The following is a 20782-nucleotide window of genomic DNA, read 5'->3' as shown; positions in this document are numbered from 1 at the left end:
TCTATTTATAAATATTTTGAGACGTCTTAAAAATATATAAACACAAAAGATTATTGATGTGGCGGTTAAACCATCACAATTTAGGCATTTAGCATAATTTATTAGTAATAATTTTTTCAAAAAATATTACATGAAATAGTTGTTTTTTTCTAAATCACATTAAATACCTAATTTTTTACTTTTACTAATAATTTTCTAAAACTTCCAAAAACTCTTATTTAGTCATAGTCTAAATCTTATGATTGAGACTGTTGGGAAATCCCTTTGAAATGCATTATTTCTTGTCTTGTAATGCACAAACAAAATTTCTGTGGTCCTAAATGGACAGTTAGTTACAAAAATAAAAAGCAAAAACAGCCACAACTAAGGGTATGAAAATGAAAGACTAGAGTGAAATATGTCTTCATCTAAGAGTATTACAAGTAAAAGTAATAGTAATTTAATAAAAAGATTATAATCAAATATATATTTCTTATTTAAAAATTAATCTAGAACTACAGCAGGCATCAACAAACATCACACTTCTGCCTATGGAACCCATAAACTCTCACAAGGCAACACTTGTATTTTCAAACTATAGTAAATCTATTTTTATTTAATAAAATTTATCAAATCACATCCTAACACCTATTTTTCATATAAACTTTCACTATTTTCTAAGCAATTCAAAATATTAGAATACATCTAAAACAGAACTAAAAACTCAATACCAACCAAACAAGCATGCCCATTCTATGCAATAACAAGAGAATTGGATTAGAAAAATTGGTAAAAGAGAGCAAGAAAAGAGATGTTACCTGTGTGATTTTACAACCAAAGAACAGAAACAACAAGAGGAGATGGGGGCCAAAAAGAGCAAAATTCCTCGAAGGTTTTTCGTGCGAAATGTCAGCAGTCAGCTCTGCCTGCCAATACCATACAAGGAAGATCTATCAGTCGGTCACTCCCTCTGGAAATCTAAAAGCTAATCTAATCTAATCCAGATTCGGCATTTTTGCTCCTTGACAGAAAAATGAAGATGATTTTGCATGGATAAAAAGATTGATGATTACTTGTCTTAAATGAAGAAAGATTAGACCAAAAATGTGTAACAAAAAGGTGCAAGTGTGTGTGGTGGGAGCCTGTGGATAAAAAGCAAGATCTATGAAATCATGCATCTATCTATCTTCTTTTAAACATGGCAGATGTGTCAACAAATTACCCCATGAAAAAGAACTCGTAAATCATGAACCTATTGGAACAATCTACACAACCAACAATTTTGGTTTGACTCCAACAGTCACTCTCCTGCCCCCTCTTTAAATTCAGTCTCAGCTCTTTTAGCTTTCCTGCTTACCTACATACAATTCACCATTTAGTCTCCTCCTTCAACATATATGAAAAAAAGCACATTAAAGCACACTATAACATGACAAAAACGTCTGCATGTTCTGCAAAAAATAAAAACATTCTTCTTACCAGAATCTTTGTTGTATTGCTCATGCGCAGTATGGACATCAGACCATGCTCGTCTCTTGTGCAAGAGGGACCTTTAATGAAGTCGCTTAGCGTCGAAGGCCATTTTACCTTTGATAGGAATGAGTTCGCAGCAATGGATTTTGGCAACCGGTTTCATTTTCTACCTTCCGCAGTTCTTCACCCAAAGAACACATTGGATATAGCAGCAACAATAAGGCATGTTTGGGAAATGGGGCCTGGTTCAGAACTGACTGTTGCAGCTCGAGGACATGGGCACTCACTCCAAGGCCAAGCACAGGTATTGCATGGAATTGTGATCAATATGGAGAGTCTCAATGGGAAAGAAGTGCAGGTCTATAGGGGACGACTGCCTTATGTTGATGTCTCTGCTGGGGAGCTCTGGATCAACGTCTTGCATGAGTGTCTGAAATATGGGTTGGCGCCCAAGTCTTGGACAGACTACCTGCATCTAACAGTTGGGGGCACGCTCTCCAATGCTGGGATCAGTGGTCAGGCCTTTCAACATGGCCCCCAAATCCAAAATGTACAACAGCTCGAGGTTGTCACAGGTTCGTGCAATAAAGCAATACCTAATCATGAAATGATGAATATTTTTCAGGATATGCAAAACATATTTTACTGTACGCCTTACATGTATGAGCTAAATGTTATGAAGGAAAAGGAGAAGTAATAATTTGCTCGAAGGAGAAAAATGCTGACCTCTTTCATGGGGTCCTTGGTGGACTTGGCCAGTTTGGTGTAATAACTCGTGCAAGAATATCACTGGAGAGGGCACCGAAGATGGTAAGTTAACTATGTCTTAAACTGTGCATCTATAAAGACCAGTTCATACAGTGCACCAGCACCTTGATGATCTAGTTTCAACAGGTGAAGTGGATCAGGGTGCTTTATTCAGATTTCAGCACATTTGCTGAAGATCAAGAACAATTGATATCCATGGAGAATGCCTTTGACTATATTGAAGGTCTGGTGATCATAAACAAGACCGGTCTGGTAAATAACTGGAGGTCTTCTTTTAATCCAGAAGATCCGGTACAAGCCAGCAAGTTCATCTCAGAAGGAAGGACACTATTTTGCCTGGAATTGACAAAAAGTTTTAATCCACATGAGATTATGAAAGTTGACAAGGTAAAACAAATGAAAGAGACAGGCAAGTATTTTTGTATAAGTTTCACGATAACTGGATAAAATTTTACTTCTTTCTATGTTTTGTGTGCAGGAAATCAGGTCCTTGTTGTCTCAATTAAGCTACATCCGCTCAACACTATTCGTTACAGAAGTTCCATATGTGGAATTCTTGGACAGAGTTCATGGAGCTGAACTAAAACTGCGTTCGAAAGGATTGTGGGACATTCCACACCCATGGCTGAATCTTTTAGTCCCAAAAAGCAAAATACATAGATTTTCTGAAGTCGTTTTCGGCGGAATTTTAAGAGACACAAATAATGGCCCAGTCCTCATCTACCCTATGAACCAATCAAAGTAACAGCTTCACTTGAAAAAACAAATATAAGAATGTCCAAATTCCTTATAACTATGTTGATATAGATTTTCTGTTTCAGGTGGGACAATAGAACTTCTTTCGTGACACCAGAGGAAGACATTTTCTACCTCATTGCATTTCTTCACCATGCAGTACCCTCATCCACAGGAAGTGATGGATTGCAATACTTGCTAAGTCTAAACAACAAAGTGTTAGATTTCTGCGAGAGGGAGCACTTGGGAGTGAAGCAATACTTGCCGTACTATACAACACAAGAAGAGTGGAGAGCTCACTTTGGTCCAAAATGGGAAGTGTTTGCAAGGAGGAAGTCAGCTTATGATCCTCTTGCAATACTTGCTTCAGGACAGAGGATTTTCCAGAAGGGAGTGTCCATTTTATGATAGATAACTTCACTAAGAAACAAAGAACGAACTATAACATCCTCAGGAAGTTTGAAAGCTAGGATTAGATTACTAGCCACCTTGGCAGTGTTTGTTGATTAAAAAAAAAAAATGATCTAAGTATTTCCATCTTTATTGTTCATCGTCACTCGTCAGTAACTGTAAGTATGAAGGTGGGGCTCCAGGCATATTGTTGTAATTGATGCATGTAAATTGTTGTATATAGCAATAAATGAGTTAATTATGAACTCTTGTATAAGGATGTCACATTGAATGATTGAATTATCTGATGTAATTAAAGTTGGTAGTTTCATCAATAAGGAAACAATTTTCTGCTCTGCGTAATTCAAAACTAGTTATCTGAAGTGTGCAGACATACAAAAGCTTTTCCAAACAAGAAAAGAACATATTTGCACGAAGCAAATTGGATGTGAGTGGTCTTAGTCTGCCTAAGAAAATTGATAAGCAAGAGGACCACGGGGATGAAAACAAGGCCAAAAAAGTCAATTATTAAAGTTGGTGGTGCTTCAAAAACCTACTTCTGAAAGATCTCTAAGAACTGTGTGAGATAGATTATGTGAATGTGAAGATGAAGATGAACTAAATTATCTTGAATGGAATATTTACAACAACATATTACATGAACTTATAGAAAACCTAAAAGGAGGGGGAATGTAGAGAAAATAAGGGGATGGAGAAGAAAAACAAAAAAAAAAAAGAAAAAATTAGAGAGAGAGAAAATATAATATTTCACATATTACAATATCCAAAAGCATAAAATTATTTCAACATTTTCTTAGGCTAGAGTTAAACAGGAAGAAACCCTTTTTAAATGATCTCAACTTGACAAGTTTATTCAGTTGATGTGTCTCCATAAATGATACAAATATACTATAAGCTTATACCCAGTGACACAAATTACAAAATAAGTTACTACTTGATATGCTCTTGTGAAATTCAATGATATCCATGCATTCCAGAAAGTTTAGAAAGGGCAAAAGAAAATTTTGTTAATTTCCATGAGCTTAGACATCCTTATTATGTCTAGGGGGCAGTAACTTATGAGTCTAAAACTTAGGTCATCCATCCAGGAACACACACCATAGGAGGCTTAAGTGAAATAAATTTAGTGATTGAGTCTTGACTATTGAGATCATGTGTCCGCCACAAAAACTTAATCCATAGAGTTCATTAGTCACCAACTAAAAACCTCCAATTTAAATTCGATTTTCCTGTGTGGGGTGTATTCATATTTCATACCTCAGCAAAATAGCTTTAGTTCTGTGATGTTGTAGCTTACGTAGGTAATCATTTATCACGCCTGAATTAATTGTCACAGTGGTGCTTCTTCAATATCAACTCATCAAGTAATGGAATATTATGTCGGCAGCAATATAATTGAAGTGGATCCATATACAGAATATACCAGTGAAACAAAATAACATATAAATTTGGCCACTAAAAAGATATAGACAGCATCATGGGCACTTGAACAGATACATACAGTGCTCTAAAATAGACATTTCTGTGGAATGGTGTTTGGCATATTTCAGGAGATTCTTACGGATCAAGATCCTTATCAAACAGCCATTCATATGGCATAATTTGTTCATGTGAAAAGTAATTCCAAACAGTGATGCTTATCAGTAATGTAACTCAAACCACTCATGAAATTATAGTGATGAATAGAGAAACAAAATTCACATCCCACTTGCATTATGTCATAAGGCACTCACACAAAAGCACAGACATAAAACAAAGGTTCGCATCAAAAGCTTTTGTGCATTTACACTAGTGCCTCATATAACGAATGCACAGACATAAATTGAACACGTACAACATCATGGTTTGGTTACCTCAGCAGAAGATTGTTGTCTTCTCGTAAAGTATCTCTCCATGACTTGTTGCTTTCATGGTGACGGAATAGAACAACAATGATTTAGACAACAATGAGATATCCCCAAAACCCTCAAAACCACAGGATTGGAATGTCTTTCAAAGTGGCCAAACTGCACATGCGACAATGATGGACAACCGAAAACATTCAGTGGATGGTTGGCTTCAGACATCAGAATACTACATTCAATAGCCATTTCCACGGCCCACATTACAACAAAATGTTTTTATGCTGCAAACCAAAAGGAAAAAAACAAAAGCAGCTCTTTCAGTGCTTACGAAACAAAAAAGTTTTCATCAGTTCTGGACTAGATCCTAAAGTCATTATCTATGATCATTCTTTTCTATCAACAATAATTCTCCTTCAGCACTAAATGCCTTATCTCACTCCGGAGCTTTTGTCAGCAGGAACATTCAAGGCAGTTTCAATCACAACGGTTTTCGTCCCAAGAAGCATCCAGAGAGTTAATACATAACGATAAATATATCGACAATTTGACCTTTCGGCAAAGACTCCTAAGGCAAACCAGAAACATCATCAACAAAGTTACAGCACTACGAAAACAGTTAGAAAAATAAATAAATTGAAGCACCGATTACACACAACATTCCCAATTCCGCACACACACTCGATGAAATACGAGCTCCTAGAACACCATTGTCCGCGAATATCTTCGCAATGTATGAGGTGGAAATGCAACATTTGTTCAAACTCGAATTTCTCCGATAGTCAGCAATAAAAGAATGGAGATGCACATCCCCTGAACAATATTAGCTTATTTAGTACCTCAATTCGAATAAAAATCACCACACTCCCGCGCGTAAACGCAATCCGACTCCAAACATCTTATCCCGATTTAACATTGATGTATCTATCGAAATCGAACCCGCTCAAACTCGCACTACTTCTCATTAGAAATAGACCAATACATAATGGGCCGTAATGGGCCAAATGTGATGGGCTGACATAGGCCCGTTTTCCTATATTATAACGCCTTGTTTAATATAATTGGCTTAAAATTTCATTGTACATTTGCACTAATAATATCTTATATAATTCAATATTATATATATTTATATATATATATCTGAAATTGATTTATTTTTTTTTATTTTTTACTTTGGAATTTGGTTTTAAATTTGGTTCAAACAGTGGTTTGAACTGTAATGTTCTATTAATGAACAGTAGAATCATCAAATTAAAATTATACAATAAATAAATTGAAACTAATTCAAATAGAGAGTTAATATTTTCACTATATAAGATTAAAAAATATATATAATATATATCATAATAAATTAATAAAAACACACAAAACTATTCCTTGTACATAAAAATGTAATAATAATAATAATAATAATAATAATAATTACGCAGAAAATATGAACTTTCACGATTACTTGGTAGCATTTTATCAACCAATCATTGCATGTATGTGTACGCAGAAAAGATAAACTTTTAAAAACTGTGCACTCTAATTTTGACCAATTTCGTGTAAATTATTGGTTTATTACACAAATTCTAAATTGTGCAGATATTACAAGGGGCCCATAAATTTACAAATTTAAATTATCCCTTTCTTCTTCTTCTTCTTCCTTTTTTTTTTTTTTTTTTTTTTTTTAATGACGTGGGAACTCGCTACAAAAAATACGCACTGAATAAACCCCGTCCGAATTTAATATCCTCCAAACCAAATCCGACGAAAAAATCACTGGATACAATGATTTATGTATCTTCCTTTTACACTGTATTTTATTATTTTCAATTCAATATACTTTTATTATTATAAAACTAAATTATTTAACTATTATTTTACATAAAAATAATTAATGCTTTTGGTTTAAATTTCATATTTAAATTTGTATCGTTTAACCAACATGATATACTTTTTTAAAAAAACATAAAAAAAAAATTACATTAAAATAATCTTTAAATTAAAAGTAACATTCAAATTTAAAGCCAAATAAAATATAAAATTTGAACTCATGATCTCTTAGTTACAAGTCCGAACTAATATATTTTTCCTTCTTTATGTACATACATGTTGTTTAATATTTGTATTTTGGATCTAATATTTTTTAATTAAAAATGATTATTTAAATATATTACTTTAATAAAGAATATATATAAAAATATGACATTTTTAGAATGAAAACAAATATATGTATAAAATAGACACAAGCACCAAAGATGCATATCACTTTAGCTGTATTTGTTTAGTATTTTAATTTAAAATATATTTTTATATAAAATTTGTATTGATAATAAACAAATAATAATACTTATTTTATTGAATATTAAATTATTATAAAGAAATATAATACTCTCTCCGTCCTGGTAGAAGGATGACGTTTGTTTTTTTCACGTAAATTTTTTAATATTAGTATTATATTGAATTGTAGTAAAAAAGACAAAAATACCCCTATTATTAGTATGGTGTAATATAAAAGTATGACATTTGTGTAATATATTATAAGTTGAAAGAATATTTATTATGTTAATAGGTAGTACAATTACTAAATTAGAAAATTGTAATCTTATTTTTGGACGGACGATAATGAAAAATGATAACTTTTCAATGGAACGGAGAAAATATATATTATATATATTAAAATTTATGTCAATAAAAAAATTATTGAGTAAATAAAAAATTTCATTTTTAGTGTATATAAAATTTGTGTGTTTTATATTTTTATTGAGATTTTTATGCTAAGTATAGAAAACACATGTTAATATAAAAAAATAATTATTTTATGTCGAATACTTTATTTTGTGACTGTAGAATATATATTATATAATTGTATCCTAATATGTATATATTATACGAGTTGAGAATACATCCATAGAAATTACTTGAATAAATAATTTTATTATTTTTTACATAAAAAAAAAGCACATTTTTTGAGGTTGGGTGGCTACCCCTAGTCCTCACATGGTTCGGCCCTGCAGATAAATGTTATGTATATAATTTAATTTAGGATTTATTTGTTTTGTGTAATAATTTGAATGAATATTATTATTATTATTATTATTATTATTATTTATTTATTTATTTATGTGAAATATGAAAAAATATATAATAATATGATAATAACGAATATATGTAATATATTAATATTTTTTAAAAATATATATATAAATTAAAGAGTAATTTAATTTAATTAGAAAATTAACAATATCAAAATAAGCACGTGATTAAACAAGAGTTGGGTTCGATTCCATGTCCAGCATAAATAACGTGATAATTATTAATCAATTGTCTTATTAAAAAGTTAAACCGATATCAACATATAGATATTTCATTTCTTCAGAAAAGGAAGGGTAAACAAGTAAAAAGACAATAATATCCTCATTCCATGTGACGATAAAATTAGTGGTAATAATAGAGTATACAGTACACCTGAATCAACCTTGGTCTAGAGTCTACTCTATGGTTTTGTTTTTTTTCGCAATTCAATCTATGCCATTTTATCTATTATTATTATGATTGTTATTATTATTACTTCTAATAAAGTATCAATTTTTTTATTTTAGTCTGTCTTATAACAAAATATTCATTTTTTTTAGTAACTGTACTATCTACCTAACATTACAAATATTATTACAATTTATAATATATTACACAAATGTCATTACAAAAGAACAAGTGGAACGGACAAAAATAAAAATAATGGACAATACTCCATTCGTCTTTCAAATCTATGTTCACTTTCCTTTTTGGGTTGTCATTGACAAATATTATCTTTACATTTTTAAGTAAAAAACTATTATATTTTTATATATGTTTTTACTATAAAAAAAAATAATCATTATTACTCATTTTTATATCCGATGAAATGAATACACATTTGTACGGAGGGAGCAGGATTTATATTTGCCATTTTCTTAACCCAATTATAATAGCAATTGGATTCCAGTATCATTCCAATTCAACCAATCACTGCGGAATAAATGATAGGGGCAAAAGTGTAATTCCTTCCACAAGATATACATTTTCATTTTATCAAGTGGGTGGAGGATGATGAGGACAGTGGAAGCCTGCCTGTCATTCTATAAAATAGAAAAGATATAAATAACCATAAATTACGTAACTCACTTTTTGCATTTTTTTTTAAAATCTCTCGTGTGTATATATATGTTAAAATTTTATTTATATTTATTATTTTTATATTATTTTTAATAAAAAATTCCTATTTCATAAAATAAATATACTCTCACTTTTTTAACTTTTATTAATTTGGTAAATTTTTTATAAATTTAATATTCAATTCATCTGTCTCATTTATCATTAATTTACATTTAAAAAATTCAAATTTTTAAAAAATACAGTCATTAATTTGTAAATTCGGAAACGAGACTCCCAACATTTATTTAATATGATGTAAAATCATATGTCAATTATTTATTTATAGAAAAATGTTTTATAAGAACTTTTAAAATGACGAAACATTATATGAAATAATATACTTTTTTTTTAATAATGATATAAAATGAATAACAGTGATTTGATATTAAATTCAAACCAAAATTTGTTTAGAGAATATTTTTAAAGTTTTACTATTTTTATTAAACAATAAAAAAAAATAATCATTATATTTGCCAAAATTATGTCAATATTATCTTCTGCTTTAAATATATGCACATTCCACTTATAATAAATAACTTTATAGAACACCACCGTATTATTTTTATTTTAATAAATAATAATAAATTTTGTCTTTATTTTTTTCATCATTAATTGATAAATCTTTTGTAATATTTCAAAACTATTATTTATTTATATATATATATATTTATTATCAGATGGAAAAAAAATATAATATGTGATTAAAAAGTTAGTGTAAAAATTTTTCAAATATTACTTACTCTGTCATTGAAAATTTTTAAATATAAAACACTAATTTTAATAAAAATAGAACTTTCCTTCAAAAAAAAAAAAAAAAAGAGTTAGATACGAACAAAATTAAGCTAAACATTAATTATTGTTCCTATATATTTTTTAGACTATTTATACTCTATGAGTTTTTTTGAAAATATAAGGCTCGTAATTTTTATTATTTATAATAATTTATTTTTTTAATAACATAGAAATCCGCAGCTATTAGAAAAAAAAATTCTTTTAACTATATTTTAGGAGTTCCTAAAAACTTAAAATAAATGATAATAATATTTTTTTATAATAAAATACTTTTTTTTAATATTTTAATAATATGTTAAAATTTATAATTTTTTTTAATTTTAATTAAATTATTTAATTATTTTAATATAAATTATTTTTCTAATATATATTTTTAATTACTTAATAATTATATTTTACCTAAATTCCACTATTTTTATGTATACAAATTAGCTTGGATGATGAAATAAAATTAGACTATATTTTAATTATATTTTTAATTTTAATTTATAATTATTTTTACTATATGTTAATTATTTTTACTTATATTATTTTTAATTAATTTTATCTAAATATCTCTATTAACGTGGAATATTTAATGAGAACGGATGGAGTAAGATACTACTCCATTTACAGAATAAATAATCATGCAGCGTTCATCAATCAACCTCACTTAACCCAAAAAAAAAAAAAAAAAAAGAAGACCAAAGTAGAAGGGAGAACATAAACATGGAGATGATGGCTACGACAGCAGCAGCGGCTGAGTTTTGCACCTCTGTCAGTGTCGTGTCAGGTGCAGAATAAATGCAATCAACGAATCAATCTGAATATGAATATGAATGAAGCTGAGTTCTGCACTCTAAACACACACATTCTTCAATTTCAATTTCGATTTCAATTTCAATTTGAATTTCAATTGGATGATCGATCTTCAACCTGCCTACAGCATGAATCTGAATGATGAACAAGCTAGGGTTTAATCAATGAATTGCTGCTAATAGACATATAATCTTATAGTCACTTTCGAGAATTCATTCACTCATCTGTAAATAGAAATAGATAGCGAGTGTTTATATTTTGTTTTTCCCATACTGTTTTCTTTCTTCATCTTGCTGCTGCTTTGTCTCTCTGTCTGTCTGCCTGTCTGTCTCTCTGTCAGTCGTCTTTTTGAATATTTTAATGGAGAAATTCAACTCAACCACCGTGCCATGGCTCAACTTTTCAGCAATGTTTTTTTATTTTATCCCCTCCCCCTTAACTTTCTTCACCCTTTCTGGATTTCTGCAAATCTCTGCTTTCTTCGACAAAAACTAAATTTACAGAAATCTAATATTGGTTGCTCCTGCAGTGTTGCTACACTGAAGAAGGAAGGAAGGAAGGAGTGGAAGGGCGATAAGGTGCTGTTTGTTTGGGCTTTGGAGGAGTGAGGAACAAATTTGAGAATGGATGCGTATGAAGCCACCAAGATTGTTTTTGAAAGAATCCAAAATTTGGATCCAAACAATGCTTCCAAAATCATGGGGTTTCTTCTCATCCAGGACCATGGCGAGAAGGAGATGATCCGTTTGGCTTTCGGCTCTGACTCTGCACTTCAGGCAGTGATTTTGAGGCTCAAGAAGGAGTTAGGTTTGCCGTCGCCAAACACGCCCTTAACGCCCACTCCCCCTTCTTCTATTTCTTCCCCTTTTGCAAACCCTAACCGTCGCCGGAGTTCGTCTTCCTCTGCTCCCTCCAGGCTGAATATCCTCACTCAATCCTCCAATCCGGCGTCTTCCTGGACGAATTCCGCCGGAGATTCAACCGATTTCCAGACGGCGGAGGATTTGATTAGCCCTGCCGCGTACAGCGGCGCGTCGCGCCACTCGCCGTTCTACGCGAAAGGCGAAATCGATTTGATTGACGAGCTTCAGCTTCAAGATCAGCTGGCGTTCCTCAACGATGGAAACTCTCAAGTTGCAGGGAAAACTTCCGATTTCAATCTCTACCACCGCCACCAGGATTTAGCGGCCAGTCCGACCGGAAACGACGCTATGTTCTTCCCTCCTTACACCGCCGCCGGCGCCGGCGCCTCCCACCGCCGAAGCTGCTCGGTGAACGAGGATGATCTGAGCGTAGGATTTGGATGGAAGCCTTGCTTGTTCTACGCTAGAGGCTACTGCAAAAACGGAACCACCTGCCGCTTCCTCCACGGCGGCGGAGACCTCGGCGGCGACGGTGCTGTCTGTAACCCTAATTTCTCTGCAACCAAATGTGTGAATCTTCTCCAGCAACTTCCGTCAGAAAGCCCTAGGTAACCAAATCAAATCCATTCCTCTTACCAGTTTTCCGATCTCTCAAAAATCAACGATGATAATCAATTACCTGTTTACATTACATGCTTTAGATCTCTGATGATGGATGGAATCCATAAATTCAGTGAACTGGGGATGAATGGTATGAACAGTCCAGGCTCTAGACAGATATACTTAACCTTTCCTGCTGACAGTTCTTTCAAGGAAGAAGATGTGTCCCATTATTTCAGGTCTGCATTTCTTTGCTACTAACATTAACTTACCTGTTCATTCAAAAATCCATAGATTCATTGCCATGGTTGTTCTTCTAGTGATTGTTTGCGGTTTCTTGTTGCAGCAATTTCGGTCCTGTTCAAGATGTAAGGATACCTTATCAGCAGAAGAGGATGTTCGGGTTCGTAACATTTGAATATCCGGAGACTGTGAAGCTCATTCTTGCAAAGGGCAATCCTCACTTTGTTTGCGAAGCTCGTGTTCTCGTCAAGCCTTACAAAGAGAAAGGGAAAATCCCCGACAAGCTTAGGTTCCGGCAATTCAGTCGAGTTTCCATTTTAGATCGAAGAGCTGTTCTTCTTTGACTGTTCTAATCGAATTTTCGCTTGCAGGAAACAGCAGCAGCAGATGGAAAGGGGGGAATTCGAATTCTCCCGATGTGGTAGCCCCACCGGAATCGAAACTCGGGATCTCTACGATCTTCCAGTTGGTAAGCTATACTATACATTCATCGAACTTGAAAGTCGAATCGATTCTTAAGATATGAGGACTGGTTTTTGTTGGAGTTGGGTGATGAATGAGCTTGAATTCCTATGAGATTTACAGGTGCAGGAATGTTGTACAAAACGTCGGAAATGTTATGGCGGAGAAAGTTAGAGGACGAGGTGGATTTGCAGCAAGCCATCGCGCTTCAAAACCGACGACTTATGAATCTACGCCTTATCAACATCAAACGAAACAGCCACCAACGTGCGCTTTCAACCGGTGCCGTTATCTCATCTCCAACGTCGTTTTCCCCGACCCTCAATCGAAATGTCGCTGCTTTCACCGCCCACGGCAGCTCCGAAGTTAAAGGTTCAATCTTTTTTCTCTTTACGGAATGTTAAATTGGAAACATTACGATCGGAGTTGTAATCCAGGAAGCGATAAATGCCATTGCAGAGAACGTCTTGGCCGCAAAAGACGACGATGTCTCCATCGAGAAGGAAAACTACAGCAAGGATGAATCGAAAGGAAGCGATTCACATGAAAGGTATCGATCTGATTATCGAAGCGATTGTTTCGTATGATTTCTTTTAAACGATTCGAATGCAGGTTCGAGCACAACTTGCCGGACAGTCCCTTCGCCTCGCCAAAGGCACTCGGGAGCTACGACGCGGCCGCCTCCGCCTTCTTCTCCGGCAATGTCACGGAGGCAGAAGGTGGCGGCGATGTAGAAGAAGTCTCGACGCCGTCATCTACTAACAATAACTTCGGGCCGTCTTTATTTCCCATGACTCCGTCGTGTTTCTTCCAAGCGCCAAGGTTGTTAATTTCCGAAAACATTCGATGTTTTACGTATATATTCTCGAACTAATTTTCGATTACTTGGTCGATCACAATGTGTATAGGCTGGCGTCGGGACATGAGACAGTTGGAATGTAGGGATCGGTGCGAGGCCGGTCTCGTTGGCTTTCCGGTGGCTCGGCCGCCGTCACGGCGGCGCTCACCACCCCTCCGCCACCAGTTGAGTACAAGAAAAGAAGGGTAAGTTAGGCATCCTTCTTGTTGTATAAGTTTATTATTACTTATTATTATGTTTCTTTGTTTTATAGTAAGAAAGAAAAAAAAAGGGATAACGTCAAAATAGTCATTATGTATAGACACACACAATGACACAAAATATAAGAGATCAAAGAAGGATGCAAATCAACGGCTGTGGTTTTCCCTCTCCTTTGATCCTCACCGTTGATTGCTTCCCCACAGTGTATAATTCTAATGTCTTACATACACATGCTTACATATAAATATATATATATATATATAGAGAGAGAGAGAGAGAGAGAGAGGGTCATTTGTATTTGTATAGGAGATGAAGATCGAAATGAAGAATTTTAAATTTGTGATTATTATTATTATTGTTATTGTTATTATTGTGATTAGATGTATTATGTGATTAGGGTTTCACATGTGTATTGTCTCTTCTTCTACTGTGCTAGTAATTAAATAATTATAATAATGCAAAGTATACTACCTGACAATAATTTTCTAATGTTATTTATTTAAACATGATTGGTGGCTTGTCCTTTTTATAAAAATCATTTTTTTTAAGAGACAGGCAGACAGACACGATGATGGGGTTTTATTAATCTTTTATTCATCACAGTTTAAGGGTGTGTTTGTTTGGAGGTTTGGATTTTGAGTTGGGATTTGAATTGTAAAAATTTTGAATTTGAATAGTTGTATGATGTGATATAAATAGGATTGATGTGATGTTTTGAATGTAAAATTGATTTTTAGTATAATATAAAAAATGAAAAATAGGTGTTTGATTTGATGTTTTTGGGGGGAAAAAATTGGATGAATAGTGGAAATCCACCAAAATCCTTCAAACAAACACACTTAGTGTATTAAATTTCCAGATTTATTACAAAATTTGTGAAATGATTGGGCTTTTAATTTAATTTTTTAATGTAAGGTGATGACTGAGGAAGGGACAGACCTATCACATGGGGGTGGGGTGGGGTGGGTGACAAGGCAAGTAGGGCCCAGTTGTTTTGTGGGTCCATTGCCAACGCCATGTGATTGAGATTTGACCATTCTCATTATTACACGTTAAGAGCTTTGTTTACTACTTACGGATCAATATTGGAATATGGTTTGTTTATAATGATTTATTAAAATAAGTGTTCATATTATTTCATGATAGTTCTAATTCTTTATAAATAATTATAAATATTGTTAAAGTAAATGTACTTGCCTTATGGTGTGCTCATATGAAAGAATTTTTGTTTTTATTTTTTATTTTTTTAAATCATATTTCAGATATACTTTCAAGTATAACGAATATAACTGTTTTTATTTGAGTATGAATGATTGAATAAAGCTATTCGCGGCAAACTTTGTATATATATATATATATTGTAATTTATAGCTTAAAATATTACTATTACTATACACTAGGGGTGTGTTTGGTTGGAGGTTTGGATTAGATTTTTACTATTCATCCCATTTTTTTCTCTCTAAAAACGTAAAATCAAACACTTATTTTAAATTTTTTATATTATACTAAAAATCAATTTTACATTCAAAATATCACATCAACACCTATTTATATCATATCATACAACTATTCAAATTTAAAATTTTTACTATTCAAATCCCAACTCAAAATTCAAACTCACGAACAAACACACCCTAGGTGTCTATGTAAATGTGTGTCTTCACTTTGTTGACTAGTACAAAAAAATACTCCATCGGTCTCCCGAAAAAGATAGTCATTTTGTTTAGATAATGTAGGCTATTAAATTATTAATAATAAATTATGATAATATTTTATTATTTTTTATATATGTAATATTGTTGGTATTTTAAATATCTTTAGAATTATATCTCAATAAAATATATGCATGAATATCATTTTGTAGACCATAAAATTTTATAAAATACAAATGAATAAAAAATATAGTTATTTATTTATCATTACCATAAATTAGTTTTATAAAAAAAATGAGGAATTTTAAAGGTAGATAAAAATATTTATTAATTAAAGAGAAAGATAGAAATAAATGAATTTTGAGTGGGTCACGTAAGATGTTAGAAATTTAATCAAATTGATTTATATTTGTTAAATATGTTTAAGATTGATAAACTTACTAAAAATAAAAATGTGTCATCTTTTGTGGGACATACCAAAAAAAAAAATTGGGTCATCTCTGGTTGGACGGAGGGAGTATTACTTCATTAGTTTCAATTCAAAATATTTTTTTATCATTTTCATTCAACAATATCTTTTTTTAAAAAAATTATTTATACACTAATATTAAAATACCTTTAATTTTTATTTAAATTATAAATATATTATTACACATGCAATTACTGAAAAAATATCAAAAATTTCTTACTCACTTCCACTAACCAATATAATAGTATTATTTCTTCATTGACCATTTTCAACTGAAATCAAAGGAGTATTAAATTGTTAACTCTTTTTAGTAGATAAGATATATATTACATTTATTATGTTAATATGTATACATTTGGTATTTTTTTTAATAATATTCATAAAAAATTGTATCACCCAAATATACAAAGCCAACATAATAAAAATAGTCTCTATTTGCACAAATATTTTAATTTTTTTTTATATTATTTAAGAATAATATATTTCATGGAGTTATATGTAACTGTTTTGACATTTTGTTTTTCCAACTCAAGTACATCCGTTTTTTGATAAAAATTTCATTTTAATAAAAAATACTCATACACTTAGTATATTACAAACAATATCATTAAAAAGATAAATGAGTTTAAAAACAAACTATATACACATATATTTTATTATACTATTATTTATAACATATTAATATACTAAAATCAACGTGAAAAAAAAGAGATAAATATAACTCGAACAAAATAAGTATTAAATATTTTTTCTCAAAAAAAATATTACATGTTCAATTTTTTATTATTTTAAAAATTTTCCAAAACCGCAAAAAGTTTCCAAATTTCCTAATTTAAAGCTGGTTATTTTTCATTTCACTTTATTCTTTAATGTTTACTTCCAAACGTATATGATATTTGATGGATGGAAGAAGTACTAGCCAGATTTTTTGGTTTTTAAATTTATTTTTTCTGTTACTAATGATATTAGAGACGAAATTAGAGATGAAATTACGTTAGCTACGTGAACTTTATGAACGAAATTTCGTTACAAATATACTATTTTTTTTTATTGTTAATTAGATAGAAAAATTTTAAAAATAAGTCAAAGTAGCCACACCTTAAACAACATTTGTGTATAAAACTAGTTAGGAACATATTAATAAAAATATACTAATACTTAATTCTGAAATGATATCATTTCACATATCTTTCAGTATTTCATATCATAGAGACCCTAAAATTAAAAAATGCCTTCCATAATTTGTTTAAAGATAGACTGCACTCTTTCACTATCTCACAAACCACAAAGTTATTTGTCATTTGTAGAAATAAGTAGTAGAAAAACCATTGCATGAATTCAATTCAATTCACTTTCAGAATTTGATGAATTGGTCTTGCTATAATCAAATCAGCTAAAGCAGACACTATGTACCTAATATATATATATATATATATTACCAAAAATAAAACTTTCAATAAAAAACACAACCTTATTTGTTGCACATCCACCCTAAAACAAACCTGACTCAAAAATGTACCATAAAAGGTTCTATAGGATTCAAACCCTACCAACCATTCTTGGTCGAGTTTGTCATATAGGATTTACTTTAGAGAGCTCCAAGAATAACTACAGTCGATTCCAACATTATTGAAACAAAAAGTGTACCTTAGACCCTAAATTTGATTTATTTTACCAAATGACTAACAAGCTATGTTTATCTAATATGCTATGCTAAAATTTAAAGATAGATAATGTAAATAAACTCACCGAGACGAACCCAACCATTCACGGCCAAATCTGTTTTTTGTAATTTTATCCATGTACAATACAATTAACATTTTCTAAAAAACCTTCCCTATAAACAATATCTACAACATCTATTTTCCGTTCTAAATATTACATCTAACACCGATTTCTTATTAAAGTAAGGTAAAGAAGAAAGGAATTGACAGTTGTGATCGATGATGATTCTTAAAGTTTAAATGCTCGACACATCACCAAAGGAAGTTATTTAAATTCAAGATTATAATCTCAACACAAAACGATTGAGCTAACAACAGACGTAAACTACACACAAGGCATGCAATTAGGTGCAATTAATCACAGCAAAAGATCGTATATACCTCAAATAGCTAAATCCCTTTCCTTTATATACACTATCACATATATATATATATGCATGTATGTACCTATATATGTGTGTAAATATATAGACATATCACGTATAATTTCATGTACGGCATTATTATCTAACATCATCCATTAGGAAAGCATAAAGCATACCTTCACTCTGGGGGAGCCGAGTCCTGCAAGCATTTCCCAGCATTTTCTACATAGCTCAAACTTCCAGGATGATCCCGAACAGGAAACAGGTTTCCATATCCATCTACACTGTTGGATAGAATTGGTGCGCCGGGGAGGCTACAATCTGCGCCATTCACCTGTGGAGGAACCCTACATTCGTCCTCCCTGAAAGCATTTACAGTATTAATACTACACTGTTTTTGGAAGGGGAAATCAGTCAGTTCATCGTCAATCTTTTCTTTAAGATGGAGGAGGAGAGCTCTGAGCCTCGAAGCTTCTTCTTCGAGAACCGTCTGTTTCTGTAACTTTCTCATCAGCTCCCTGTTCACCATTCTCAGTTTCTTTACTTCCTCCTCTAAATAAGCTGTTTGGGCCCTCTTCTTCTCCCGATACTTCCTAACGGCTTCCCTATTCCCGGCCGGCCTCTGAGGCTTCGAAACCGGAGTTTTTTTCCCATCCTGTGTCCCGGCAATATCTTCATTGGAAGGGATCACATGAGTGTGGGTATGGTAACATGTGTGGGTGTGTGTGGCGTCTGGTCCCGGTGGATTGCAGGTGTGAGTGTGCGTGCATGTTTGTGCAGTTCTCAACAATCCGTCGAGAAATAAATCTGATGAGAGTGTTGGTTGAATACTACTTGAAGATTCTGAATTCAGAATCAACTGTTGGTCTGAGAGCTCAAGCTCCCCATCATCCATGGTTTCTGAAGAAAGCAATTGTAGTGGTTCGATCCTACAATAGTTCAACAGTTTTTTTCCCCCAAATATACTTTAAGAACTGATGATTCCTAGCCAATCTGAAAGTAAAATTCTATCCAAAAACTCCACCAACAACAGGAGATTCCAATCAAAACACGGTCACTCTGCAGAAGCCTTTCATCGAGAACTATATGATAGTCAAATTATATACAGTATCTTATTCGGCCGCGAAATTCTCCATAGGTCCTTCAATTGAATCAATTGAATTACGCACAGACAGGCAATATATTAAAAGCCAAAATTAAAAATCCAGTTTACTGCAGCAACAAGCATCGAAAAATCAGAAATTCCAAAAATCCTTATATAAAACGAAGGTCACATCTACTTTCCAATTTGGTAAACGGTGTCAAAATGGAGTCGGAACACCAAAACAGACATCTATGGACAAACATCTCACAGAAAACACAGTCCATCTACCGCGGCAGCCTACAGCTGCATGCCTGTTGAAATAAGCGTGCTGTATTACCTGATTATGAGCAGAATTGTTGTAAGATTCGTGACGATGTGCGAAGGAGGAAGACGAAGAACTGCTTCTGGTTCTTCCATTCCGCGTTTTATTATTATTATTATTACTATTATTGTGGAGCATAAAAATGTCAACTTCACAGTGATGTTTGATATGGGCCGGCCCACCTTAAAAATGGACTACACAATCGACCCTGTCCGTGGGCCTCATGTACCTGTCTTAAATTATTATTATTATTATTATTTAGAATATATATATATATATACTCATACTTAGTAATAGTAATAGGTTACGAATATTGTAATTTTATTATTTTTAGATGGGATAATGGTTGAATGTAAAATTTTACATAAAAAATAATGTGTTTGTTTGTACAATTTTAATTATGATTTTACTATTTTAAAATTTTCTCCAAAAATATGAAATCAAACCCTTATTTTTTTATTTATTATATAATATTAAATTTTTTATATTTAAAACATTATACATATTTATATTATCAGACAACTATTCAATTTAAAACTTAATTCAATGTTACTTAGTTTATTAATCTAATTCCAGTTATTTTTTTTTTATTTTTTTGTAATTTCTCTAAAATACGAATATAATTATTAGTTGAGCACAAATTAAAGAATAGATCATCTTTACTTTTATTAGTAGATGAGTGATACTTTATTGAGAATTTATAATATAAAGATACACTAATTAAGATGCATAAAAATTTTAAATTGTTGAAAACATTAAAAAAAAAAAAAAGGGAATCAAAATTGTTAATTTAATTATAGTATAAATTGAAATTATAATTTTTAATATAATATTTAACTTACAAAATAACATTATATGTTTTTTAAGTGAAAAAAATATATATACAAAAAAAATCATGAGCTCATACATAAAACGCCAAATACAAATTAATCAAAATTGCTACTACATTTACTTACCAAAAA

General features: G+C 31.8%; 3 protein-coding genes and 1 long non-coding RNA gene across 8 annotated transcripts; 2 read left to right on the top strand and 2 right to left on the bottom strand.

The window, feature by feature from the left end:
• Window positions 1-565: 565 nt before the first annotated feature.
• LOC127246779 (uncharacterized) lies at window positions 566-6133 on the bottom strand. Of its 3 annotated transcripts, XR_007837769.1 has the most exons (7): window positions 6047-6133; window positions 5220-5372; window positions 2325-2556; window positions 2179-2241; window positions 1459-2048; window positions 1202-1336; window positions 570-905 (listed from the first exon to the last, which is right to left on the bottom strand). It is a non-coding gene; the product is annotated as an uncharacterized LOC127246779 (long non-coding RNA). The 3 variants fall into 3 exon arrangements; XR_007837768.1 differs by having other exon boundaries at window positions 566-905; window positions 2179-2556; window positions 5220-5491; XR_007837767.1 differs by having other exon boundaries at window positions 571-905; window positions 2179-2556.
• LOC127246778 (cytokinin dehydrogenase 1-like) lies at window positions 1459-3542 on the top strand. The gene is made up of 5 exons (XM_051268327.1): window positions 1459-2027; window positions 2135-2262; window positions 2347-2607; window positions 2699-2961; window positions 3042-3542. The coding sequence occupies exons 1-5, from the start codon at window positions 1481-1483 to the stop codon at window positions 3361-3363; spliced, it is 1521 nt and encodes a 506-aa protein (XP_051124284.1). The 5' UTR covers window positions 1459-1480; the 3' UTR covers window positions 3364-3542.
• Window positions 6134-10823: 4690 nt separating the features above from the next.
• On the top strand, window positions 10824-14553 carry LOC127246777 (zinc finger CCCH domain-containing protein 53-like). Of its 3 annotated transcripts, none has more exons than XM_051268323.1 (9): window positions 10824-10950; window positions 11506-12447; window positions 12541-12678; window positions 12786-12971; window positions 13054-13151; window positions 13268-13516; window positions 13604-13694; window positions 13757-13966; window positions 14053-14553. In XM_051268323.1, the coding sequence occupies exons 2-9, from the start codon at window positions 11600-11602 to the stop codon at window positions 14084-14086; spliced, it is 1854 nt and encodes a 617-aa protein (XP_051124280.1). In that variant the 5' UTR covers window positions 10824-10950; window positions 11506-11599; the 3' UTR covers window positions 14087-14553. The 3 variants fall into 3 exon arrangements, with proteins under 3 accessions (XP_051124280.1, XP_051124281.1, XP_051124282.1); XM_051268324.1 differs by having other exon boundaries at window positions 10842-11001; XM_051268325.1 differs by lacking the exon at window positions 10824-10950 and adding an exon at window positions 11014-11125.
• A 2870-nt stretch (window positions 14554-17423) lies between these two features.
• Window positions 17424-19935, bottom strand: LOC127246998 (basic leucine zipper 19-like). Its single transcript, XM_051268691.1, has one exon. The coding sequence runs from the start codon at window positions 19307-19309 to the stop codon at window positions 18593-18595; it is 717 nt and encodes a 238-aa protein (XP_051124648.1). The 5' UTR covers window positions 19310-19935; the 3' UTR covers window positions 17424-18592.
• Window positions 19936-20782: the final 847 nt, after the last annotated feature.

This window comes from Andrographis paniculata, unplaced genomic scaffold (genome assembly GCF_009805555.1).
Source record: "Andrographis paniculata isolate CXL003 unplaced genomic scaffold, ASM980555v1 Contig30END, whole genome shotgun sequence".
In the NCBI taxonomy this organism is placed as follows: domain Eukaryota; kingdom Viridiplantae; phylum Streptophyta; class Magnoliopsida; order Lamiales; family Acanthaceae; genus Andrographis; species Andrographis paniculata.
Note: the sequence above shows the minus strand (reverse complement) of the source record. Positions and strands in the feature narration are given on the sequence as shown.